This window comes from Bombina bombina, chromosome 12 (genome assembly GCF_027579735.1).
Source record: "Bombina bombina isolate aBomBom1 chromosome 12, aBomBom1.pri, whole genome shotgun sequence".
In the NCBI taxonomy this organism is placed as follows: domain Eukaryota; kingdom Metazoa; phylum Chordata; class Amphibia; order Anura; family Bombinatoridae; genus Bombina; species Bombina bombina.
Window position 1 is genome coordinate 109,136,389 of NC_069510.1, and position 27,288 is coordinate 109,163,676.

General features: G+C 41.3%; 1 protein-coding gene across 1 annotated transcript in view; it reads left to right on the forward strand.

The window, feature by feature from the left end:
• Nucleotides 1-27,288, forward strand: part of LOC128642694 (adenylate kinase isoenzyme 5-like) — a 90,972-nt gene that overhangs the window by 29,105 nt on the left and 34,579 nt on the right. Inside the window, exons 5-8 of the mRNA XM_053695473.1 lie at nucleotides 1,723-1,836; nucleotides 1,937-2,128; nucleotides 8,192-8,282; nucleotides 8,537-8,616. Coding sequence (XP_053551448.1) covers nucleotides 1,723-1,836; nucleotides 1,937-2,128; nucleotides 8,192-8,282; nucleotides 8,537-8,616 — 477 coding nt within the window. The remainder of the gene's footprint in view (nucleotides 1-1,722; nucleotides 1,837-1,936; nucleotides 2,129-8,191; nucleotides 8,283-8,536; nucleotides 8,617-27,288) is intronic.

Sequence of the window (27,288 nt, forward strand, 5' to 3'; positions counted from 1 at the left end):
CTTGGGAGGCGTTTTCATGCAAACCGTAAGCAATTATATATAGATAAAAACTGTCAAAATATTTAAAGAATAGTAAAATAAAGTTAGCGATTAGCTTCTTCTACTATTAATTGATGCAATAACGTCTTCAAAGTAAGAAAAAATTACCTTCACTTTAATAGCTACCTAGCTAAAATACTTTCAAAATTACCTGTAAAATAAATCCTAACCTAAGTTACAATTAAACCTAGCACTACACTATCATTAAATTAATTAAATAAATTAACTACAATTACCTAAAATGAAATTCAATTAAATAAACTAAACTATAGTACAAAAAAACAAATACTAAATTACAGAAAATAAAAAAGAATTTCAAGAAGTTTAAACTAATTACACCTAATCTAAGCCCCCTAATAAAATAATAAAGCCCCCCAAAATAAAAAAAATGCCTACCCTATTCTAAATTACAAAGTAATCAGCTCTTTTACCAGCCCTTAAAAGGGCTTTTTGCGGGGCATTGCCCCAAAGTAATCAGCTCTTTTACCTGTAAAAAAAATACAATACCCCCCAACATTAAAACCCACCACCCACATACCCCTACTCTAACCCACCCAATCCCCCCTTAAATAAACGTAACACTAACCCCCTGAAGATCTCCCTACCTTGAGTCGTCTTCACCCAGCCGAGCCAAATTCTTCATCCAAGCGGAGCAAGAAGAGGTCCTCCATCCGGTAGAAGTCTTCATCCAAGCGGGGCAGAAGTGGTCCTCCATCCGGTTCGCACAAACACCAGTGAAAAACCCATTATTGCTTGCACACAAAATTTTTTGATTCACTACCTTCAGTATTTATGCAGTATTTATTAGCAATTAAGTGCTCATTGCAATCAATTTGTGGGCAGAATAAATGTTTTAAAAGCACTTACAATAGTCATTTTATTGGCACCATTTTCATTGCTTTGCAGTTCAGATCAAGAAGTCACTCTAAAGCATGTTGCAGTGAAATTGTTCTAAATTCTACACAATATACTTTAGGCTCCCTCAGGGAAACAGTGGGAAATTATTTAAAGGGACATAATACTCATATGCTAAATCACTTGAAACTGATGCAGTATAACTGTAAAAAGCTGACAGGAAAATATCACCTGAGCATCTCTATGTAAAAAAGGGAGATATTTTACCTCACAATCTCCTCAGCTCAGCAGAGTAAGTTCTGTGTAAAAAGTTATACTCAACTGCTGCTCAGCTGCAGGTAAAAAAAATAAAAAATTAAGAAATGAACAGCAGCCAATCAGCATCAACAGTGCTGAGGTCATGAACTCTTTTACTGTGTTCTCATGAGATTTGACTTAACTCTCATGATATTTCATTGTAAAATTCCTTAAGCTGAATAGGGAAATAATATGAGAGTGCACGAGGCTCATCCCCTTAGCTGTCCCGGGACAGACATGCTAATTTGCTGCTTAGAAGTCCTTTACAATTGGATGTGGCTACTGAGAAACTTTTGAGGTAAAATATCTTTCTTTTTTACATAGAGATGTTCAGGTGATATTTTCTAGTCAGATTTTTACACCTATACTGCATCACTTTCAAGTGTTTAAACATTTGGGTATCATGGCCCTTTAATATTTAAAATACAGGGAAAAAAGCAAAATAAGTAAACATTTTGTGGGGATTTTACAGTTTAAGTGTAATGTCCATTTAATCATACAGCGAGCAATTTCCTGGGTCTCGTATTGTAGGAGACGACCATTGAGGAGCTGAAGCAACAGTTTATAAACCAGCAGGATTCACAAGGCTTCGTTGTGGATGGATTTCCTAGAGATATCGGACAAGCGTTTACATTTGAGGAGCAGGTGCGTAATGAAATATCCCCAAGTTTCAAGATGAGCCTTTTTCGTTGATTGTTGTCAGAAAGATCGTACAGTTTGGTGAGTGTTTATGGTCTCCCTACAGATCGGCTCCCCGGATCTAGTCATCTTTTTGGCGTGTTCGAGCCAGCGACTGCGCCAGCGGCTTGAGAGGCGCTCAGCTCAACAGGGTCGACCAGATGATAATGCGCATGCTATTGACAGGCGGCTAGAGAACTTCAAACAGAACCTGCCGTTGATAGTCAAGTATTACCAGGACAAGGGGCTCATTGCCAGGGTAAGTAATACCTGCAAACCGGAATCTTAAGGGATACTGCACCTAATTTTTTTCTTTCATGATTCAGATAGAGCAGCAATTTTAAACAACTTTCCTGTTATCAAATTTTCTTCGTTCTCTTGGTATCTTTATTTGAAAAAGCAAGAATGTAAGCTTATGAGCTGGCCCATTTTTGGTTCAGCACCTTGGATAGCGCTTGCTGATTGGTGAGTACATTTAGCCACCAATCAGCAAGCTGTACACAGGTTCTGAACCAAAGATGGGCCGTCTCGTAAGCTTTACATTTCTGCTTTTTCAAATAAAGATACCAAGAGAACGAAGAAAAAATGATAACAGGAGTAAATTAGAAAGTTGCTAAAAATTTCTTCTCTATCTGAATCATGAAAAAAAAAATGGTTTCAGTGTCCCTTTAACGAACAGAAGGGACGGAAAGTGGGCACCTAGTATTGACAAAATATTTTTATAAAAAATCTTACACTATTTTCATGCCTACCTTGTCAATCTGATTTACTGATAGACAAACTCACAGGTGTACACACCAATCAGAAGCCTGCAATGCTCCAAGACTGGCACCTCATGCATACTCCTGTACCCATCTCTTAGTAAAAAAAAATTGTTTTAATCCTGACTGCATTGTGCTAAGGTATCTCTCTAGGAAACGACATATGTAAATGTGCTTGTTCCCTGAACTAACCAGCTGCTGTGTAACGTGTTGCAGGGTCGCTGTATCTATAAACTTAGGTATGATGGAGACACTCCAGCTTCTCTGGAGCAAAGAGAAAATCTATAATTAAGGATTTTGCAGTGTTGCTATGGCTTAATTAAACCATTTTCAGGGAGATTATATTTTGAAGTTAATTTCTCATTAAGGCCCCAATGATTGAAAGTGCTGCGAGGCGCCGATATATTAAAAAGGATCTGATGTGATGTTGAGAATGCCGGCAAAATATTAAAAAGTGGTGACATTACTCTTTAAAGGCAGCATTGCAGATGGGCGTTTTACTATACATCGCAATGGAGGGCAATGATGACGAAATATTCCAAGCAGCATCGGCACCGACATTGGCGATGTAAAGTAAAGGATCCCTTTTAAATATATAGCATTGAGCCTAATAACTATACCTATGTACCCCTAAACCAACATAATCCACCACCGCAAACTAACGCTAGACTACTTAACCCCTAAACCGCCAGTATTAAACTGCAATAAACTTCCTAACTTATTAACCCATATAATGCCAATAGCTCACCGCAATAACCCCTTCACTACTTAACCCCTATACCGCCAATAGCCCACCACAATAACCCCTACACTACTTACCCTCTATACTGCCACTAGCTCACAGCAATAATCCCTACACTAGTTAACCCCTATACAGCCAATAGCCCTTGCAATAAACTTCCTAAACTATTAACCCCTATACCGCCAATAGCCCAAGGCAATAACCTCTATACCGCCACAACCCACCATCGCAAGCTACCCCTATATTGTTTAACTACCTAACACCTAACTCATCACCGCTAAGCTAAAACAAAAAATAACAAACACTAAATTTACAAAAAATAACAACTTCACATTACAGAAGAAAAGACAACACTACCAAAAAAAAAAATAAAAAAAATAAGGCCCCCTTTAAAAGAAAAAAAAACACCCCAAAATAAAGAACCCTACACTAACACTAAAATGTACTATAAGAATAGCCATTTTGGAGAGCATTGCCCTAAAGTGATATAGTTATTTTTCAACTCAATACTACAACCCCATTCTACAATAAAAGTAACCCTCCATCCCTCCAAAAAAGCCTAAACTAAGGGCATTTTGTAGAGCAATGTCCACAGCTCTTTTGCTGCAGAAAAAATAAAACCCTAATCTAAAAAATTGATTGCCCTAAAAAGAGCATTTGATGGGCATTGCCCTAAACTGTTTCAGCTTGTTTAGGAAAAAAACCCTGAACTAAAAAAATCTAAAAGGGAAAAAAAACCTAAGCTTAAAAATAAAAATAAAAACACCCAAAACCCCAGCGTTTGTACTCACCAATTTGACTCTGGGGGTGCTCCTTTCTTCATGGCGGCGGTCCTCTTTTCCGTTTTCTGTTTACTTCCATCTTCTGTCTTCTATCCGATCCTTCTTCATTCGGTCCCCAATTTAAACTGAAGCTTGAATGCGAGGTTCCTCCTTATATAGAGGTGCCCTTGAATTTCTAATGGCTGATTTCTTAATTCATAGTCCAATCAACCAATAGAATGAAAGCTTTCCCTACCTTACTCTCTTTCTTCCCTTCCCTTCTTTTCCCTTTCTTTTCTCTTCCTTTCCTTTACCGTCTCTTATTTATTTTCCCTTTCCTTTCTTAACTTTTCCTTCCTTTCTTTTTACTTTCATGCATTTCCTTTTCCATCCCCATCCTTTGTTTCCATTCCCTTCCCTTTTTTCCCCTTTATTTGCCTCTCTTTTCTTGTCTCTTCCTCTCCTTTACCTTTCCCTGCTTCACATGTTTCCCTTTTTTTCCTTCCCTCTACATCCCCTTTCCCTTCCTTTCCAATTTCTTTCTTCTTCCTTCCTTTCCCTTAACCTTCACTCTTCCTTTTCCTAACCATCCCTCTCCTTCCTCTTCCCTTTTCTAACCATCTCTTCCTAAACCTTTTTCCTATCCCTTTCCTTACCTCTTCCATATCCCTTTCCTTTCCTCTTCCATATCCCTATTCATACCTCTTCCATATCCCTATCCTTACCTCTTCCATATCCCTATCCTAACCTCTTCCATATCCCTATCCTTACCTCTTCCATATCCCTTTCCCTATCTTTTCCATATCCTTTTCCATACATCTTCTATATCCTTTACCTTACCACTTCCATATCCCTTCCCATACCTCTTCCATATCCCTTTACTTACATCTTCCATATCCCTATCCTTATCCATTCTATACCCTTTACCTTACCACTTCACTATCCCTTTCCTTACCTCTTCCATAGCTCTTTCCTTACCTCTTCCATATCCCTTTCCTTATCTCTTCCATATCCCTATCCTTACCTCTTCCATATCCCTATCCTTATCTCTTCTATATCCTTTACCTTACCACTTCACTATCCCTTTCCATACCTCTTTCCTTACCTCTTCCATATCCCTTTTCTTACCTCTTCCATAGCCCTTTCCCTATCTCTTCCATATCCCTTTCCATACCTCTTCCATATCCCTTTCCTTACCTCTTCCATATCCCTTTCCTTATCACTTCCATATACCTTTCCATACCTCTTCTATATCCTTTACCTTACCACTTCACTATCCCTTTCCTTACCTCTTCCATATCCCTATCCTTATCTCTTCCATATCCTTTTCCTTACCTCTTCCATATCCCTTTCCTTATCTCTTCCATATACCTTTCCATACCTCTTCTATATCCTTTACCTTACCACTTCACTATCCCTTTCCTTACATCTTTCATATCCCTTTCCTTATCTCTTCCATATCCCTTTCCATACCTCTTCCATATCCCTTTCCTTACGGCTTCCATATCCCTTTGCCTACATCTTCCATAGCTCTTTCCTTACCTCTTCCATATCCCTATCCTTACCTCTTCCGTATCCCTTTCCTTACCTCTTCCATAGCCCTTTCCTTATCTCTTCCATATCCCTTTCCATACCTCTTCTATATCCTTTACCTTACCACTTCACTATCCCTTTCCTTACCTCTTCCATACCCCTATCATTACCTCTTCCATATCCTTTTCCTTATCTCTTCCATATCCCTTTCCATACCTCTTCCATATCCCTATCCTTTCCTCTTCCATATCCCTATCCTTACCTCCTCCATAGCTCTTTCCTGAAGCTCTTCCATATCCCTTTCCTTACCTCTTCCATATCCCTTTCCTTACCTCTTCCATAGTCCTTTCCTTACCGCTTCCATATCCCTTTCCTTATCTCTTCCATATCCCTTTCCTTATCTCTTCTATATCCTTTACCTTACCACTTCTCTATCCCTTTCCTTACCTCTTCCATATCCCTTTCCTTATCTCTTCCATATCCCTATCCTTACCTCTTCCATATCCCTTTCCTTATCTCTTCCATATCCCTTTCCTTATCTCTTCCATATCCCTTTCCTTATCTCTTCTATATACTTTACCTTACCACTTCACTATCCCTTTCCATACCTCTTCCATAGCTCTTTCCTTACCTCTTCCATATCCATTTTCTTACCTCTTCCATAGCCCTTTCCTTACCTCTTCCATATCCCTTTCCTTATCTCTTCCATAGCTCTTTCCTTACCTCTTCGATATCCCTTTTCTTACCTCTTCCATATCCCTTTTCTTACCTCTTCCATATCCCTTTCCTTACCGCTTCCATATCCCTTTCCCTACATCTTCCATAGCTCTTTCCTTACATCTTCCATGGCTCTTTCCTTACCTCTTCCGTATCCCTTTCCTTATCTCTTCCATATCCCTTTCCTTATCTCTTCCATATCCCTTTCCATACCTCTTCCATATCCCTATCCTTTCCTCTTCCATATCCCTAGCCTTACTTCTTCCATAGCTCTTTCCTTACCTCTTCCATATCCCTTTCCTTACCTCTTCCATATCCCTTTCCTTACCTCTTCCATATCCCTTTCCTTATCTCTTCCATATCCCTATCCTTACCTCTTCCATATCCCTTTCCTTATCTCTTCTATATCCTTTACCTTACCACTTCACTATCCCTTTCCATACCTCTTCCATAGCTCTTTCCTTACCTCTTCCATATCCCTTTTCTTACCTCTTCCATAGCCCTTTCCTTATCTCTTCCATATCCCTTTCTGTACCACTTCCATATCCCTTTCCCTACATCTTCCATAGCTCTTTTCTTACCTCTTCCATAGTCCTATCCTTACCTCTTCCATATCCCTTTCCTTACCTATTCCATATCCCCTTCCTTACCTCTTCCATAGTCCTTTCCTTACCTCTTCCATAGCTCTTTATCTCTTCCATATCCCTTTCCTTATCTCTTCCATAGCCCTATCCTTACCTCTTCCATATCCCTTTCCTTATCTCTTCTATATCCTTTACCTTACCACTTCACTATCCCTTTCCATACCTCATCCATAGCTCTTTCCTTACCTCTTCCATATCCCTTTTCTTACCTCTTCCATAGCCCTTTCCTTACCTCTTCCATATCCCTTTCCTTACCTCTTCCATATCCCTTTCCTTACCTCTTTCATATCCCTTTCCTAATCTCTTCCATATCCCTTTCCTTACCTCTTCCATATCACTTTCCTTACCTCTTCCATATCACTTTCCTTACCTCTTCCATAGCCCTTTCCTTACCTCTTCCATAGCCCTTTCCCTATCTCTTCCACATCCCTATCCTTACCTCTTCTATATCCTTTACCTTACCACTTCACTATCTCTTTCCTTACCTCTTCCATATCCCTATCCTTACCTCTTCCATATCCCTTTCCTTATCTCTTCCATATCCCTTTCCATACCTCTTCCATATCCCTTTCCATACCTCTTCCATATCCCTATCCTTTCCTCTTCCATATCCCTATCCTTACCTCTTCCATATCCCTATCCTTACCTCTTCCATAGCCCTTTCCCTATCTATTCCATATCCTTTTCCATACCTCTTCTATATCCTTTACCTTACTGCTACAATATCCCTTTCCTTACCTCTTCCATATCCCTTCCCATAACTCTTCCATATCCCTTCCTTTTCTCTCCCTTACCTCTTCCATATCCCTATATTTTTTTATCTATTCCTTTTCCTTCCCTTCCCTTCCCCTCATTTCCTCTTTCCTATCCCTTTCCTCCTTTTAATTAGCCAGATAAGCCTGTGTTTTATTTCCAGTCTAGTACAACCAATAAGCATTATTGTGGCGGTAGTAGCTGTGCGCAAACATTTCCTGTTAGTATCCATTATTAAACAGCGTAACCCTTTCTTTGTGCATAAGCAGATTTTGTAGCACATCTAGTTGATGATGTTACTTATGCACAATATAAATATGTTTCAGTATAGAATGACTTTAAATCATTATATTGCTTCGATAACACTGTGCCAGGACCAAATTAATTGGAGTGCTCTGTTCGTTTCCTTAGTTTGATGCAGACAGAGAGGAGAATGTCATATTTGAGGACATTTGCTGTGCCGTGCAGGGACTGCTGTTTCCAGACGTGTTGGGTGTACATGGTGAGGCTCTGTACCAGATATCCTTAAACTTGGCCCTCCAGAGGTTTTGGAACTACATTTCCCATGATGCTCAGCCAGCATATCAGCTGACTGAGCTTCATGGGAAATGTAGTTCCAAAACCTCTGGATGTCTGCTCTATACCCTTTTATGGGTCCCATCTCTGTCTTTTCTCTTTCTCTTTTTTTAAATATCTTCTTAGCTTCTCCTTTCTCTCTCTCTGTATTCTCACCCTGATGCCTTCTGCCTGGCTCAGACTTCTCCTTGCAGAGTTCTCAAGCATCTTGTTCCGAAGGCCCAGTGAAGGAGCATAAGGAAGTGGAATCTGCACAACAGGTAACTGCAGTACTGATTCTCACCATTAGGGGCAGCGATAAAAGGGATATGAAACCCAATTTTTTTCTTTTGTAATTCAGACAGAGCATACCATTTAAAAAAAAAGTTTCCAATTTATTTCTATTATCAAATTTGCTTAGTTCCCGTGATATTCTGAGTTGAAGAGATACCAATATAGGCATCTGGAGCACTACATGACAGGAAATAATGCTGCCCTCTAGTGCTCTTGAAAATGGGTAACTTTCTTGCAAAAATGCTGCCATATAGTGCTCTAGAAATGGTTCCGTTCCTGAGCTTACGTCTCCCTTTTTTTAAACAAAAGATACCAAGAGAACAAAGAATAATTGGTAATAGAAGTAAATTAGAAAGTTGTTTAAAATGGCATGCTCTATCTGAATCATAAAAGAATACATTTGGGTTTCATATCCCTTTAAGTGCTGCATTGCAAGAGATCTGCATATACACAATAAAGTCTAGATTTCAAGTGAAGCGCAAAGAAAGTAGTGCAATTGTGTGATAATATTGCTCGAGCTTAATCAATAGAGCTTTAATTGTATTTGAGCTCATGTCCAAAGTTATTTTTTATTGCTCGAGTGATAGTCTAGAGCACTCTAACATCAGTCAGCACATAATAGTCTTCTATTGGGAAGAGAGCAGTAAAATTCATGTTGGATATCGCTCGAGCGCTAAGCAAATGGTGTGTTACGTTGATGGTGCGCTATTAGTGGATTTCTGCATGTAGATCAGTGCTATACTGTTAATGCTAACGGTTAAATTGCACTTAAGCACAAAACTTCACTGACCACTTGCATTATGAGAGCAATCAGTAACGATTCCTGCAATATCCATTAAACGTATAGGGAACGCTAAAATGTTTTGGCTGTATTAACATGCTTTGGTTAAAATATTTAACCTTCGACTTCTAATACAAGAACGTGTGTTTTTCTTTTTTATTTTTTTTTATTGATACCATCTTTTATTGTGTGAAAAGTGAAATTACAAACAATATAAAGGCGTTGTCGTACAAAATCGTAAGGCGTCAATGGTGTACAGGTAAATTGTAAGGTGCATGTATTAAATATGGAATTTGTGTCATAGAAACATATATTAACAATGTATAAGCAAAAATTTAAAAATAAGTTTATAAATAACGAAAACTTGGTTGAATATGCTGGAAAAGCCTGTCCGTAAGCTTAGGCAGGGACGGTTGAGAGAGATGTTTAGTCGCTTACAGAAATGATCCAAGTCATCAGGGCCTTTATAAACAAAGGTTTTGTCTTCCTTAACGACTTTTAGAGAGATTGGGAATCCCCATCTATAGTGTGTCTTTCTTTTAATGATATATAATATATATATATATATATATATATATATACATACATAAAAAGTATTGCTGTATTGCTTCAGACTTGATAAAGGAAGGAACTCTTCCGAAAGCTTGTCAACTTATAAATGTATAGTTAGTCCAATAAAAAAAGTATCATTGCTCAATGCAATACTCTTGTTATTTTGATATCTAAATCTCTGGACTAACACGGCTACTCCAATCAGCGTATACATACATATATACATACACACAGTATTATTTTATCAGCAATTAACCGGCGCATTCACAATTTTAGTTTTATATATGCACAGTATATACTGTATATATTGCCAATTAAGGGGTGTGTTGCAAAGGATCTGCAGACAGTATCGGGGCTAGATGACAAGTGGGGCACTTTTTAGCTCTTTCACTTGGGGGCCTATTTAACAAAGGTCTGTCGGACCTGATCCGACATCGCAGATCATGTCCGACAGACCTCGCTGAATGCGGAAAGCGATACGCTCTCCGTATTCAGCATTGCACCAGCAGTTCTTGTGAGCTACTGGTGCAACACCGCCCCCTGCAGATTCACGTCCAATCGGCCGCCAGCAGAGGGGTGTCACTCGATCGGGTTGAATTGTGGCGATATCTGTCTGCCTCCTCAGAGGTTATGGAGCAGCGCTCTTTAGCTCCATCCGGAGCTTGATAAATGGGCCCCTAGAGTGTTAACACCGCCAAAAGTAATATTTTGAAGGTCAGTGCACATATTACAAGATGAAAGTAAAACTTTTGAGATGTACTAAAAAAAGTAAATAATCAATAGGAATATATATATATTAGGGCTAAAAATTTCCACTAGACATGTGCGATTCGGTTCGCCCCGAATCGAAATTCGGACGAATTTATTCGAATTCGGAGATTCGGATCGATTCGAATTTCCGAATTGTGGTAGTTCCGAATCTACCGAATAAATCCGAATCGATTTGAATTTATTCGGTAGATTCGGATGGATTCGGATGGCTGTGTATTACACTAGTATACTAGTGTAATACACAGCACATCCCACTTTACAGTGACCGAATTTCCGAAAATCCGAATCGGTTCGAACCGAATCGAACCAAATTTTTTCGAATCCGAAAGGATCCGAATGAATCCGAAACAAATTCATTCGATTTCTTCCGAATTCAAATCGATCCGAACCGAAATTCAAATCGGTCCGAATCGATCCAACCGAATTTTTCGCGGCTGCACATGTCTAATTTCCACTAGCCATTGATGAGTGAAAATTTAGCAGTGGCGAGTGAAAGTTACTGAGTGAATGTTGGATTACCAGCTACAAATATTATCTAAAGGGATATTAGATATCCATGAAAGGGCAAGGATATGCTATTCCCCATTAGTGCTTACACTGTTACGTCTGTAAGGGTAAACAGGGGCAGAGAGAGGAAAAGTGAGAGTGGAGAAAAAGATAGCGTTAAGAAAGAGTGGAGGAAAAAAAGAAAGAGTGAAGAGATATGAGAGAGGAGAGAGAAAGAGTGAAAAGAGAAGATATGGCCTGAAAGAGAAGGGGAGGGGGTATAGAGAGACTGGAGAAAGATAGATGAGAGATGATAATTATAAAAAAAATCCAGGTCTGCTATGACCTCAAATTAATGTCAACAATATCTGCACTCTCTAAGTTCAACAACGCGTTTCTGTCCAGCAGTTGTCTTAAACAAACCCTAGTTGATGTTGCTAACTGCTATGGACTTATTTTTGTTACTGTATTAGTTTATGAAGCATTATTTAATTTATGGTATAAAACATAAACAATATTAAAAAATGACTGCACAATAAGGTGTGTCACATTGGCTAAACAGTGTGTGGGATCAAAAGTGGCGAGTAACATTTTGGGCTGGCTAGTAGCTTAGCACTTGACATTTTATATTAAAGAGACACTCAATCAAAATTAAACTTTCATGATTCAGATAGAGCAGCCATTTTAAACAACTTTCCAATTTACTTCCATTAACAAAATGTGCACAGTCTTTTTATATTTAAACCTTTTGAGTCACCAGCTCCTACTGAGCATGTGCAAGAATAAGTGTGTATGCATTTGTGAATGGCTGATGGCTGTCACATGTATGTGTATGCATTTGTGATTGGCTGATGGCTGTCACATGGTACAGGGGGAGTGGAAAAAGACATAACTTTTAAAATTGTCAGAAAAAAATCTACTACTCATTTGAAGTTCAGACTAAGTGCTATTGCATTGTCTTGTTATCTTGCATTTGTTGATTATGCAAATCTACTGTGTTGACTGGTCCTTTAACTATATATATATTACAGTATAATAATATTTTTTTATAATATTTCATATTTAATATTTCAATAACACACCTTAAGATAACTAATTCTTCATGTGCGCTAACCTGACACCAAGTTAGACCTACATTGCGAAACCCGAAGCATGTTAGGCATATTTTACATTCTAATGTTCTTCATATAGAATTTTTTTATTATTATTAGTAAATATATCTTTCTATATATATATCTGATAATGTTAGTGTTAAATATATATCTATACCTACATATCTATATGAATAGATGTATAGATATATACAGATATATATATATAGAAATATTTATTTAAAATAAAAATACAATTTTCCTGTATGTGAAGAACATTGTAATGTTAAATATTTACAGTAAATACACAGTAAAACACATTATCAAATATTATTATAGAATTATTATTTAGACATATATAGATATTTTAGCCCTTTGCAGACAAATATCTGGTTATATACCATTTACCTTTGAACTCTTAAAACATATGTAGTAATATTTATCTGAATAATTTCTATCAGATAGTGTTTATATGAATGTAACAGTGTATTTTAATGTATTTATGTTGAGTTTGGTACAATTTTTATTTTATCCCTAACCCTTTATGTGAGTTGTTTAGTTGCTCTAACCCAATGTGCTTTAAATTCGATTGCGCCTGAGCGAATGCGTTTACTTTCAACTTTTAATACACGCACAAATTAACAAGCCCGCAATATTCTTATATCTGCCACTTGTAATCTATCTCTAAATGTTTTATATATACACAGTATATATCAGCAATTAAGCACTGGATTACACAAGGTCTGCATTCACAAAACATATTTTATATACACACAATATATATCAGCAATAATCTGCACATTCAATAGGGGCTAGGTTACAAGTGGAGCACAAAATATCGCTTTCTCGAGGGCGATATTTGCCCATAGACCACAATGTAAAGGCACTTTTTGGTGCCGTTCTTTTTAACACTGGCTACTTTTTAACTTCTAAAATGGCTTTGTGCAGTTATTTTTATTTTTAAAACAATGCTACATTTTTTTTTAAATAAAAAGTACAACATACTTAATTTTGGGGGCAATTGGGGCTTTTTTTTGAAAATTAACCAGAGATCTGATCAGAGCGCTAATTGCTACCGCGATATCGCTGTAGCAATAACCAGCCACTTGCCATGGCCAAATTTGCGCTCCACTTGTAATAAAGTCCTAAATGTTTTATATATATATATATACACACAGTACTTAAAGGTAGGAAATAGCTGATGAGTGGAGGACAAATTAAAGTGTTCTTGGCTGGCAGGAAAATACGTTTATATACGAGATAATCCGGTTCTGGAGCAGAGGAAACAAGACGTTAGAAGTTCAGTCTTATGTTTTACTATAAAAAGCTCAGCTTTTATAAGTTTATAGTCCACAAAAACATAGGGCCGATTATCTAAAGCTCTCTGGGCTGGTGAGATTCTATAAGAATGCTCCCAAGTACTTTTATTTCTCTGGTGGAATTATATAAAGCCTCTTTTTTAACGTGAAAACAGGGTGTCTCGCTAAGGGGCGTATACTGCATTTTCATAAAGGAAGGGTAAACTGAATGTGCAAAGAAAGCATAGAAGTTCATACTTATTGCGAAAAATGGGCTGAACATTGGCGTTTCATGGCCTTATGTGAAATTGTCTCTCTAATCCCAGAGTAATTCTGTAAAGTTTTTCGCACTGGAGGTCTCACTGTTTTTTCTCGCCAATTAAGAGGTGGTGAGACAGTCAGAATTCTTAATACCCTAATAGAAAAACACATGCATACGAAAATAGAAGCGATTGTCAGATCTTATACGCAGAAAGCAGCATAAGGTGATTTTAAAGTGCCCCCTGCTAATTTCACTCTATGGAGAGAAGTGTCCCTTTTCAGCGAGCTCCATTACTTTATATAGGAGCCATCTCGCCTCTCGCAGAGACTGCTCCTTTTTTACAATGATTCCACCACAGCAGCCCCTGCTCGGATCAACGTGAAAAATCACGTCTTATCTTGCGAGGTTTAGATAATGAGCCTCAATAAGACAAATTAAGAAGTAGATCCACATGCAAGGTATTTGAAGTAAAGTACTTTTATTATAATCATAGTAGCAACAGCATAGAGTGTTATGCAGGCTCACAGTGAAAACATCCGATAGATAATCCGCCCCATAGTTCTTATTCCTGTAGACAAATTATGCACAAATTAATCACAATAGTGGTTGTTAAGTCACTTCCCTTTTGATATTGCCAAATTCGGTGGCCCCTTTTTAGTTCATCAGAACTCCCATCCAAAAAAATCAAACAGCAGCTCAGCTAAATGTTTAATTTTTAAGACATTCCAACCCATAATAAGAGTTGCAATGATTTTTACAGAAGCGAAAGATACACAGTAAAAATTAAAGTAAAACATAACAGCTAATTAACCCCTTAATGACCACAGCACTTTTCCATTTTCTGACCGTTTGGGACCAAGGCTATTTTTACATTTCTGCAGTGTTTGTGTTTAGCTGTAATTTTACTCTTACTCATTTACTGTACCCACACATATTATATACCGTTTTTCTCGCCATTAAATGGACTTTCTAAAAATACCATTATTTTCATCATATCTTATAATTTACTATAAAAAATTTTTAATAAAATATGAGGAAAAAATGGAAAAAAACACACTTTTTCTAACTTTGACCCCCAAAATCTATTACACATCTGCAACCACCAAAAAACACCCATGCTAAATAGTTTCCAAATTTTGTCCTGAGTTTAGAAATACCCAATGTTTACATGTTCTTTGCTTTTTTTGCAAGTTATAAGGAAATAAATACAAGAAGCACTTTGCTATTTCCAAACCACTTTTTTTCAAACTTAGCGCTAGTTACATTGGAACACTGATATCTTCCAGGAATCCCTGAATATCCCTTGACATGTATATATATTTTTTTAGAAGACATCCCAAAGTATTGATCTAGGCCCATTTTGGTATATTTCATGCCACCATTTCACCACCAAATGCGATCAAATAAAAAAAATTGTTCACTTTTTCACACATTTTGTTACAAACTTTAGGTTTCTCACTGAATTTATTTACAAACAGCTTGTGCAATTATGGCACAAATGGTTGTAAATGCTTCTCTGGAATCCCCTTTTTCATAAATAGCAGACATATATGGATTTGGTGTTGCTTTTTGGTAATTAGAAGGCCGCTAAATGCCACTGCGCACTACACGTGTATTATGCCCAGCAATGAAGGGGTTAATTAGGGAGCATGTAGGGAGCTTGTAGGGTTAATTTTAGCTTTATTGTAGTGTAGTAGACAACCCTAAGTATTGATCTAGGCCCATTTTGGTATATTTCATGCCACCATTTCACCGCCAAATGCGATTAAATAAAAAAAAAGTAAAATTTTTCACAATTTTAGGTTTCTCACTGAAATCATTTACAAACAGCTTGTGCAATTATGGCACAAATGGTTGTAAATGCTTCTCTGGGATCCCCTTTGTTGAGAAATAGCAGACATATATGGCTTTGGCGTTGCTTTTTGGTAATTAGAAGGCCGCTAAATGCCGCTGCGCATCACACGTGTACTATGGCTAGCAGTGAAGGGGTTAATTAAGTAGCATGTAGGGAGCTTGCAGGGTTAATTTTAGCTTTAGTGTAGAGATCAGCCTCCCACCTGACACATTACACCCCCTGATCCCTCCCAAACAGCTCTCTTCCCTCCCCCCGTACTAAAAAAAAAAGCTATCCTTGATAAAAAAATTTTTTTTAAAAGGCATATTTACATATGCTGCTCTGGAGGATCCCCCCTTAGCCCCCAACCTCCATGACACCCCCCAAACAGCTCTTTACCCATCCCCCTCTAACTTATTAGTAGCCATCTTTGGTACTGGAAGCTGTCTGCCAGTACCCAGTTTATAGTAAAACATTTGTTTTTATTCTTTTTTAAAATATTTTTCTGTAGTGTAGCTTGCCCCCCCCAAAAGACCAACCCCCCACCCCCTCCCAGATCTCTTAGATCGACATACTTCAGATATATTTGGCCCTCACTGCCACTTTTTTTTTCTCGTGCGCCCCCGGCGTTCCCGCCCATGATCCCGCCCCCCTCCACATCATACAGCCCATCGATGGCCGCCCACCCGCCTCCCAGACTGGCTCCCACCCACCAACGAAACCAGCCATCGATGTCCGGTGCAGAGAGGGCCACAGAGTGGCTCTCTCTGCATCGGATGGCCAAGGGGGGTTATTGCAGGATGCCTCGATGTTGAGGCATCACTGCAATAACCGGAAAGCAGCTGGAAGCAAGCAGGATCGCTTCCAGTTGCTTTCCAGACCGAGGACGTACGCCATACGTCCTCAGGCGTTAAGTGTATTTTTTTTGAGGACGTATGGCGTACGTCCTTGGTCGTTAAGGGGTTAAAGGGACAGTCTAGTCCAAAACAAACTTTCATTAATCAGACAGGGCATCTAATTTTAAACAATTTTCCAATTTACTTCTATCACCAATTTTGCTTTGTTCTCTTGGTATTTTTAGTTGAAAGCTAAATCTAGGAGATTCATATGCTAATTTCTAAGCCCTTGAAGAACGCCTCTTAGCTCAGGGCATTTTGACCGTTTTTCACCACTAGAGGGTGTTAGTTCATGTGTTTCATATAGATAACACTGTGCTCGCTCACGTGGAGTTCCTAGGAGCCAGCACTGATTGGCTAAAATGCAAGTCGGTCAAAAGAACTGAAATAAGGGGGCAGTTTGCAGAGGCTTAGATACAAGGTAAGAACAGAGGTAAAAAGTGTATTATTATAACTGTGTTGGTTGTGCAAAACAAGGTAATGGGTAATAAAGGGATTATCTATCTTTTAAAACAATAAATATTCTGGTGTAGACTGTCCCTTTAATTCAATGTTGATGATGACTGCATGAAATAATGATTTAGGGTCAGATTATGAGTGGTGCGTAAACACTTACACGCAAGTGATATATATATATATACAGGTAGCCCTCAGTTTACGCCGGGGTTAGGTTCCAGAAGGAATGGTTGTAAATCGAAACCGTTGTAAATTGAAACCCAGTTTATAATGTAAGTCAATGGGAAGTGAGGGAGATAGGTTCCAGGCCCCTCTCAAAATTGTCATAAGTAACACCTAATACATTATTTTTAAAGCTTTGAAATGAAGACTTTAAATGCTAAACAGCATTATAAACCTAATAAAATTATCACACAACACAGAATATATAATTAAACTAAGTTAAATGAACAAAAACATTTGCTAAACATCATTATAAACTTAATAAAATAATCACACAACACAGACTTCACTTGCATTTTTCTGCAAACAGTTCTTTTGTATGCATTCCAATCTGGAATGATTTATAGACAGGGAGATCTTGTTCCTTTGAAATCTGCTCGATAGCTCAGGTCTGGATAAACTGATTAATTTCAGCTTGCTTGGTTTTGCTGCAACACAAGCGGACAGCTCCACCTACTGGCTATTTTAATAAATACACTGCTTCTCAATGCTTTTCAATAGCAGTCACATGACTAAAAAAAAAGGTTGTTATTCTGAAACGGTGTAAATTGAACCGTTGTAAAACGAGGGCCACCTGTATATATATATATATATATATATATATATTTACAAACAGGAAAAAAGAAGGCACTCTCCGGTATTTTCAAAAAAGGTCTGAAGACGGAGGTAATACTCCGAAACGTCACGCTACTTAGGATTAAAAAATATCCTTTTTGAATATACCGAAGAGTTCCTTGTTTTTTTCCTGTTTGTATGTTTGGCTTGCTAAAGCACCCCGGTCACAGAATTGAGAGTGCCATACCTGCTTGGAGATATATATATGTTTACATATATATTTATTTATGTATGTATATGTGTATATATGTATTTACAGATATACAGTATAAACATATAAACACATAAATACATATGTACACATATATAGACATAAATAGAAGTGCATAGGAGCCCTTTGCAGTTAAGTAGATGAAAACATTTAAAAGCATATGTATGTAATATTCATATTTCATAAAGTGTTATACTGTGTATTTAACCACTTGCTTTCTGAGCTGGTGCAATGCTCAAATGCAGAGGTACCTGTTTAGTTTCATAGTTTAAAGGTGTCCAGCTTAGTCTTGATGGTTAATGTGGCACTGGGGGGCACAGGTTTGGCATGGGATGGTGCCCCTGTGTATAGGGACCTGCTCAGACTGGGATGGTGTGTATGGCAGAGTATAGTCATAAGTAAGTGCCCCTGTGTATAGGGACAAGCTTAGTGTTAGATGGACGGTGTTGCACTAGGGGCAGAGCACAGACATAGGAGGGTGCCCCTGTGTATAGGGACCAGCTTAGTGTTTGATGGATGTTGGGGCACTAGAGCCAGAGTATTGGCATGTAAGGTTGCCCTTGTGTATAGGTGTGGCACTAGATGCAGAGTATTGGCATGGGATGGTGCACTTGTCCATAGATGTGGAACTAGAGGCATGAGAGGGTACCATTGTGTATAGGTGTGGTACTAGAGGCATGGGAGGGTGCCCTTGTGTATAGGTGTGGCACTAGAGGCATGAGAGGGTACCATTGTGTATAGGTGTGGCACTAGAGGCAGAGTATTGGCATGGTAGGGTGCCCTTGTGTATAGGTGTGGCACTAGAGGCAGAGCATTGCCATGGGAGGGTGCCCTTGTGTATACGTGTGGCACTAGAGGCAGAGTATTGGCATGGGATGGTGCCCTTGTGTATAGGTGTGGCACTAGAGACAAAGTATTGGCATGGGAGGGTGCACTTGTGTATAGATGTGGCACTAGAGGCAGAGCATTGCTATCGGAGGGTGCCCTTGTGTATAGGTGTGGCACTAGAGACAGAGTATTGGCATGGGAGGGTGCCCTTGTGTATAGGTGTGGCACTAGAGGCAGAGCATTGCCATGGGACGGTGCTCTTGTGTATAGGTGTGGCACTAGAGGAAGAATATTGGCATGGGAGGTTACCCTTGTGTATAGGTGTGGCACTAGAGGCAGAGTATTGGCATGAGAGGGTGCCCTTGTGTATAGGTGTAGCACTAGAGGCAGAGTATTGGCATGGGAGGGTGCCCTTGTGTATATGTGTGACACTAGAGGCAGAGTATTGGCATGAGAGGGTGCCCTTGTGTATAGATGTGGCACTAGAGGTAGAGTATTGGCATGGGAGGGTCCCCTTGTGTATAGATGTGGCACTAGAGGCAGAGTATTGGCATGGGAAGGTGCCCTTGTGCATAGGTGTGGCACTAGAGGCATGGGAGGGTGCCCTTGTGTATAGGTGTGGCACTATAGGCAAGGGAGGGCGCCCTTGTGTATAGGTATGGCACTAGAGGCATGGGAGGGTGCCCTTGTGTATAGGTGTGGCACTAGAATCAGAGTACTGGCATAGGAGGGTACCCTTGTGTATAGGTGTGGCACTAGAGGCAGATTATTGGCATGGGAGGGTGCCTTTGTGTATAGGTGTGGCACTAGAGGCATAAGAGGGTACCATTGTGTATAGGCGTGGCACTAGAGGCAGAGTATTGCCATCGGAGGGTGCCCTTGTGTATAGGTGTGGTACTAGAGACAGAGTATTGGCATGGGAGGGTGCCCTTGTGTATAGGTGTGGCACTAGAGGCAGAGCATTGCCATGGGAGGGTGCCCTTGTGTATAGGTGTGGCACTAGAGGCAGATTATTGGCATGGGAGGGTGCCCTTGTGTATAGGTGTGGCACTAGAGGCAGAGTATTGGCATGGGAGGGTGCCCTTGTGTATAGGTGTGGCACTAGAGACAGAGTATTGGCATGGAAGGGTGCCTTTGTGTATAGGTGTGGCACTAGAGGCAGAGTATTGGCATGGGAGGGTGCCCTTGTGTATAGGTGTGGCACTAGAGACAGAGTATTGGCATGGGAGGGTGCCCTTGTGTATAGGTGTGGCACTAGAGGCAGAGTATTGGCATGAGAGGGAGCCCTTGTTTATAGGTGTGGCACTAGAGGCAGAGTATTGCCATGGGAGGGAGCCCTTCTGTATAGGTGTGGCACTAGAGGAAGAATATTAGCATGGGAGGGTGCCCTTGTGTATAGGTGTGGCACTAGAGGCAGAGTATTGGCATGGGATGGTGTCCATGTGTATAGGTGTGGCACTAAAGACAGAGCATTGCCATGGGAGGGTGCCCTTGTGTAAAGGTGTGTCACTAGAGGCAGAGTATTGCCATGGGAGGGAGCCCTTGTGTATAGGTTTGGCGCTAGAGGCAGAGTATTGGCATGGGGTGGTGCCCTTGTGTATAGGTGTGGCACTAAAGATAGAGTATTGGCATGGGAGGGTGTCCATGTGTATAGGTGTGACACTAAAGACAGAGTATTGGCATGGGGGGTGCCCTTGTGTATAGGTGTGGCACTAGAGGCAGAGTATTGGCATGGGGTGGTGCCCTTATGTATAGGTGTGTCACTAAAGATAGAGTGTTGGCATGGAAGTGTCCATGTGTATAGGTGTGGCACTAGAGGCATGGGTGGGTGCCCTTGTGTATAGGTGTGGCACTAGAGGCATGGGTGGGTGCACTTGTGCATAGATGTGAGACTAGAGGCAGAGCACTGGCATGGGAGGGTGCCCTTGTGTATAGGTATGGCACTAGAGGCAGAGTATTGGCATGGGAGGGTGCCCTTCTGTATAGGTGTGGCATTAGAGGCAGAGCATTGCCATGAGAGGGTTTCCTTGTGTATAGGTTTGGCAATAGAGGCAGAGTATTGGCATGGGAGGGTGCCCTTGTGTATAGGTGTAGCACTAGAGGCATGGGTGGGTGCCCTTGTGTATAGGTGTGGCACTAGAGGCATGGGTGGGTGCACTTGTGCATAGATGTGAGACTAGAGGCAGAGCACTGGCATGGGAGGGTGCCCTTGTGTATAGGTATGGCACTAGAGGCAGAGTATTGGCATGGGAGGGTGCCCTTCTGTATAGGTGTGGCATTAGAGGCAGAGCATTGCCATGAGAGGGTTTCCTTGTGTATAGGTTTGGCAATAGAGGCAGAGTATTGGCATGGGTGGGTGCCCTTGTGTATAGGTGTGGCACTAGAGGCAGAGTATTGGTATGGGTGAGTGCCCTTGTGTATAGGTGTGGCACTAGAGGCAGAGTATTGGCATGGGGTGGTGTCCTTGTGTATAGGTGTGGCACTAAAGATAGAGTGTTGGCATGGAAGTGTCCATGTGTATAGGTGTGGCACTAGAGGCATGGGTGGGTGCCCTTGTGTATAGGTGTGGCACTAGAGGCAAGGGTGGGTGCACTTGTGCATAGATGTGAGACTAGAGGCAGAGCACTGGCATGGGAGGGTGCCCTTGTGTATAGGTATGGCACTAAAGACAGAATATTGGCATGGGAGGTGCCCTTGTCTATAGGTGTAGCACTAGCGGCAGAGTATTGGCATGGGAGGGTGCCCTTGTGTATAGGTGTGGCACTAGAGACAGAGTATTGGCATGGGAGGGTACCCTTGTGTATAGGGGTGGCACTAGAGGCAGAGTATTGGCATGTGAGGGTGCCCTTGTGTATAGGTGTGGCACTAGAGGCAGAGTATTGGCATGGCAGGGTGCCCTTGTGAATAGGTGTGGCACAAAAGGCAGAGTATTGTCATGGGAGGGTGCCCTTGTGTATAGGTGTGGCACTAGAGGCAGAGTATTGGCATGGGAGGGTGCTCTTGTGTATAGGTGTGGCTCTAGAGGCAGAGTATTGGCATGGGTGGGTGCCCTTGTGTATAGGTGTGGCACTAGAGGCAGAGTATTGCCATGGGAGGGAGCCCTTGTGTATAGGTTTAGCACTAGAGACAGAGTATTGGCATGGGGTGGTGCCCTTGTGTATAGGTGTGGCACTAAAGATAGAGTATTGGCATGGGAGGGTGTCCATGTGTATAGGTGTGACACTAAAGACAGAGTATTGGCATGGGGGGTGCCCTTGTGTATAGGTGTGGCACTAGAGGCAGAGTATTGGCATGGGGTGGTGCCCTTATGTATTGGTGTGGCACTAAAGATAGAGTGTTGGCATGGAAGTGTCCATGTGTATAGGTGTGGCACTAGAGGCATGGGTGGGTGCCCTTGTGTATAGGTGTGGCACTAGAGGCATGGGTGGGTGTACTTGTGCATAGATGTGAGACTAGAGGCAGAGCACTGGCATGGGAGGGTGCCCTTGTGTATAGGTATGACACTAGAGGCAGAGTATTGGCATGGGAGGGTGCCCTTCTGTATAGGTGTGGCATTAGAGGCAGAGCATTGCCATGAGAGGGTTTCCTTGTGTATAGGTTTGGCACTAGAGGCAGAGTATTGGCATGGGAGGGTGCCCTTGTGTATAGGTGTAGCACTAGAGGCATGGGTGGGTGCCCTTGTGTATAGGTATGGCACTAGAGGCAGAGTATTGGTATGGGTGGGTGCCCTTGTGTATAGGTGTGGCACTAGAGGCAGAGTATTGGCATAGGGGGTGCCCTTGTGTATAGGTGTGGCACTAGAGGCAGAGTATTGGCATGGGGTGGTGTCCTTGTGTACAGGTGTGGCACTAAAGATAGAGTGTTGGCATGGGAGGGTGTCCATGTGTATATGTGTGGCACTAGAGGCATGGGTGGGTGCCCTTGTGTATAGGTGTGGCACTAAAGATAGAGTATTGGCATCGGAGGGTGCCCTTGTGTATAGATGTGGCACTAGAGGCATGGGTGGGTGCCCTTGTGCATAGGTGTGGCACTAGAGGCATTGGTGGGTGTCCTTGTGCATAGGTGTGAGACTAGAGGCAGAGTATTGGAATGGGAGGGTGCCCTTGTGTATAGGTGTGGCACTAAAGACAGAATATTGGCATGGGAGGTGCCCTTGTCTATAGGTGTAGCACTAGAAGCATGGGTGGGTGCCCTTGTGTATAGGTGTGGCACTAGATGCAGAGTATTGGTATGGGTGGGTGCCCTTGTGTATAGGTGTGGCACTAGAGGCAGAGTATTGCCATGGGAGGGAGCCCTTGTGTATAGGTGTGGCACTAGAGGAAGAGTATTGGCATGGGAGGGTGCTCTTGTGTATAGGTGTGGCACAAGAGGCAGAGTATTTGCATGGGAGGGTGCCCTTGTGTATAGGTGTGGTACTAGAGGCAGAGTATTGGCATGAGGGGTGCCCTTGTGTATAGGTGTGGCACTAGAGGCAGATTATTGGCATGGGGGTGCCCTTGTGTATAGGTGTGGCACTAGAGGCAGAGTATTGGCATGGGGTGGTGCCCTTGTGTATAGGTGTGGCACTAGAAGCATGGGAGGGTGCCCTTGTGCATAGGTGTGGCACTAGAGGCATGGGAGGGTGCCCTTGTGTATAGGTGTGGCACTAGAGGCAGAGTATTGGCATGGAGGGTGCCCTTGTGTATAGGTGTGGCACTAGAGGCAGAGTATTGGCATGGAGGGTGCCCTTGTGTATAGGTGTGGCACTAGAGGCATGGGAGGGTGTCCTTGTGCATAGGTGTGGCACTAGAGGCAGAGTATTGGCATGGAGGGTGCCCTTGTGTATAGGTGTGGCACTAGAAGCATGGGGGGTGCCCTTGTGTATAGGTGTGGCATTAGAGGCAGAGTATTGGCATGGAGGGTGCCCTTGTGTATAGGTGTGGAACTAGAGGCATGGGAGGGTGTCCTTGTGTATAGGTGTGGCACTAGAGGCAGAGTATTGGCATGGCTGGCTGTCCCCTTCAATAAGAATCTGTTTAGTCTGTTTGTTATGGGTTTGAATACTGTGTCTCTCTCCCCACAGAAGGTATAAGGAGGGTTATTGTGCTGCATTAGAAAACCTTGAGATAAACTTGTTATTGTGAAATATTCAGGTGGATTGGAAGGGTTTAAATTTAAAAATCCACAAAAAGCAATTTAATGCACTTAGTGCAGGATTTTAATTTATTGTCATTAATCTCTTTTTTTACTGGTGCATTTACTAAAACAAATGTGCATTGATATCCTGATGCAAAACAAATCATTACGCTTCAGACAACGGTTTCCCCTAAATAAAAGGAGTGCACAGAGTCCCTTTAGACCCAAAGTAACATTGCTCTGTGAGAAAAATACTTCCTGGTAATTGTCTGTGCCCAGGACATTGTAGGATGATTTGGAACAAAACGTTGTAGCTGGGTAACAGCTTCCCACTGGGTGATTTTCTAGGCAGTGCTATTATGTAGCCTCATCATTACACGCCAATACATTGTCCGAGGCTTTACATGTTGTGAGGGGGTGAGGGAAGTGATGTTAGGACAAATTGCTCAGTAAAGTTGCAGATAACTGCCGGCTCAGCGTGCTGTTTTTCTGTCCTGCTCTTCTCTAAATGGGGAGGTACTGGGTAGCTTTGTGTCTGGTTGGTCACAGTTGTGTGTTTGAGAATCAGATAGCTGTACTAAGACTATTAATACACAGTGGCCTAGATCAGGGTTCTTCAAACCACGAGTCGGGGCCCATTACTGGGTTACAACACCATGTTTTCTGGGTCGCAACTTGTTTGTGTGTGTATTGTAGTGTGTGTGTTTGTGTTATATGTGTGTGTGTTGTATGAGAGTATGTGTGTGTGTTGTATGAGAATGTGTGTGTGTTGTATGAGAGTGTTTGTGTTATATGAGAGTGCTTGTGTGTTGTATGAGAGTGTGTTTGTGTTATATGAGAGTGTATGTGTATGTTGTATGAGAGTGTGTTTGTGTGTTATATGAGAATGTGTGTTTGTGTTGTATGAGTGTGTGTGTGTGTTGTATGAGAGTTTGTGTGTGTGTGTTGTATGAGCGAGAGTGTGTGTGTTGTATGAGTGTGTGGGGGTGTGTGTTGTATGATATTGTGTGTGGCGTGTGTGTTGTATGAGATTGTGTGTGTGTGTGTTGTATGAGTGTGTGTGTTATATGAGAGTCTGTGTGTGTTGTATGAGTGTGTGTGTGTTGTATGAGAGTGTGTTTGTGTTGTATGAGAGTGAGTGTGTGTGTGTGTGTGTGTTGTATGAGTGTGTGGGGTGTGTGTGTTGTATGAGATTGTGTGTGTGTTGTATGAAAGTGTGTGAGTGTTGTATGAGAGTGTGTGTGTGTGTGTTGTATGAGAGTGTGTGTGGGTGTGTGTGTTGTATGAGATTATGTGTGTTGTATGAGTGTGTGTGTGTGTGTGTGTTGTATGAGTGTGTGTGTTGTATGAGAGTGTGTGTGTGTTGTATGAGAGTGAGTGTGTGTGTGTTGTATGAGTGTGTGGGGTGTGTGTGTTGTATGAGATTGTGTGTGTGTTGTATGAAAGTGTGTGAGTGTTGTATGAGAGTGTGTGTGTGTGTTGTATGAGAGTGTGTGTGTGGGGGTGTGTTGTATGAGATTATGTGTGTTGTATGAGTGTGTGTGTGTGTGTTGTATGAGTGTGTGTGTTGTATGAGAGTGTGTGTGTGTTGTATGAGAGTGAGTGTGTGTGTTGTATGAGTGTGTGGGGTGTGTGTGTTGTATGAGATTGTGTGTGTGTGTGTTGTATGAAAGTGTGTGTGTGTTGTATGAGAGTGTGTGTGTGTTGTATGAGAGTGTGTGGGGGTGTGTGTTGTATGAGATTGTGTGTGTGTTGTATGAGAGGGAGTGTGTGTGTGTTGTATGAGATTGTGTGTGTGTTGTATGAGATTGTGTGTGTGTTGTATGAGTGTGTGTGTGTTGTATGAGTGTGTGTGTGTTGTATGAGTGTGTGTGTGTGTGTTGTATGAGGGTGTGTGGGGTGTGTGTGTTGTATGAGGGTGTGTGGGGTGTGTGTGTTGTATGAGTGTGTGTTGTATGAGAGTGTGTGTGTGTTGTATGAGAGTGTGTGTTGTTTGAGAGTGTGTGGTGTATGTGTGTGTTGTATTAGAGTGTGTAAGAACATTGTATGAGAGTATGTGGTGTGTGTGTGTGTTGTTTGAGTGTGTGTTGTATGAGTGTGTGTGTGTGTTGTATGAGAGTGTGTGGGGTGTGTGTGTTGTATGAGAGTGTGTGTTGTATGAGAGTGTGTGTTGTTTTAGAGTGTGGTGTGTGTTGTATGAGAGTGTGTGTTGTATGAGAGTGTGTGTTGTTTTAGAGTGTGGTGTGTGTGTGTGTGTGTTGTATGAGAGTGTGTAAGAGCATTGTAAGAGCATTGTATGAGAGTGTGTGTTGTGTGTGTGTGTTTGAGAATGTATGTATGTGTGTTATATGAGAATGTGTGTTGTTTTAGAGTGTGTGGTGTGTGTGTGTGTGTGTTGTATGAGAATGTGTAAGAGCATTACATGAGAATGTGTGGTGCGTGTGTGTGTGTTGATTGAGAATGTATGTTTGTATGAGAGTGTGTGCTGTTTTAGAGTGTGTGGTGTGTGTGTGTGTTGTATGAGAGTGTGTAAGAGCATTGTATGAGAGTGTGTGGAGTGTGTGCGTTGTTTGAGAGTGTGTGGTGTGTGTGTGTGTGTTGTAAGAGAGTTTGTAAGAGCATTGTATGAGAGTGTGTGGTGTGTGTTGTTTGAGAGTTTGTGTGTGTGTTTTATGAGAGAGAGAGTGTGTGTGTTGTATGAGTGTGTGGTGTGTGTGTGTTGTATGATTGTGTGTGTGTTGTATGAGAGTGCGTGTGTGTGTGTTGTATGAGAGTGAGTGTGTGTGTTGTATGAGTGTATGGGGGGTGTTGTATAAGAGAGTGTGTGTTTGTGTGTGTTGTATGAGAGTGTGTGTGTTGTATGAGTGTGTGTGTGTTGTATAAGTGTGTCTGTGTGTGTTGTATGAGAGTGTGTGGGGTGTGTGTGTTTTATGTGTGTGTTGTATGAGTGTGTGTGTGTTGTATGAGAGAGTGTGTGTGTGTTGTATGAGTGTGTGGGGTGTGTGTGCTGTATGAGATTGTGTGTGTGTTGTATGAGTGTGTGTGTGTGTGTGTTGTATGAGATTGTGTGTGTGTTGTATGAGGGTGTGTGTTGTATGAGGGTGTGTGTGTTGTATGAGGGTGTGTGTGTGTTGTATGAGAGTGTGTGTTGTTTTAGAGTGTGTGGTGTGTGTGTTGTATGAGAGAGTGTAAGAGCATTGTATGAGAGTGTGTGGTGTGTGTGTGTCAGGGTTTTTTCCCT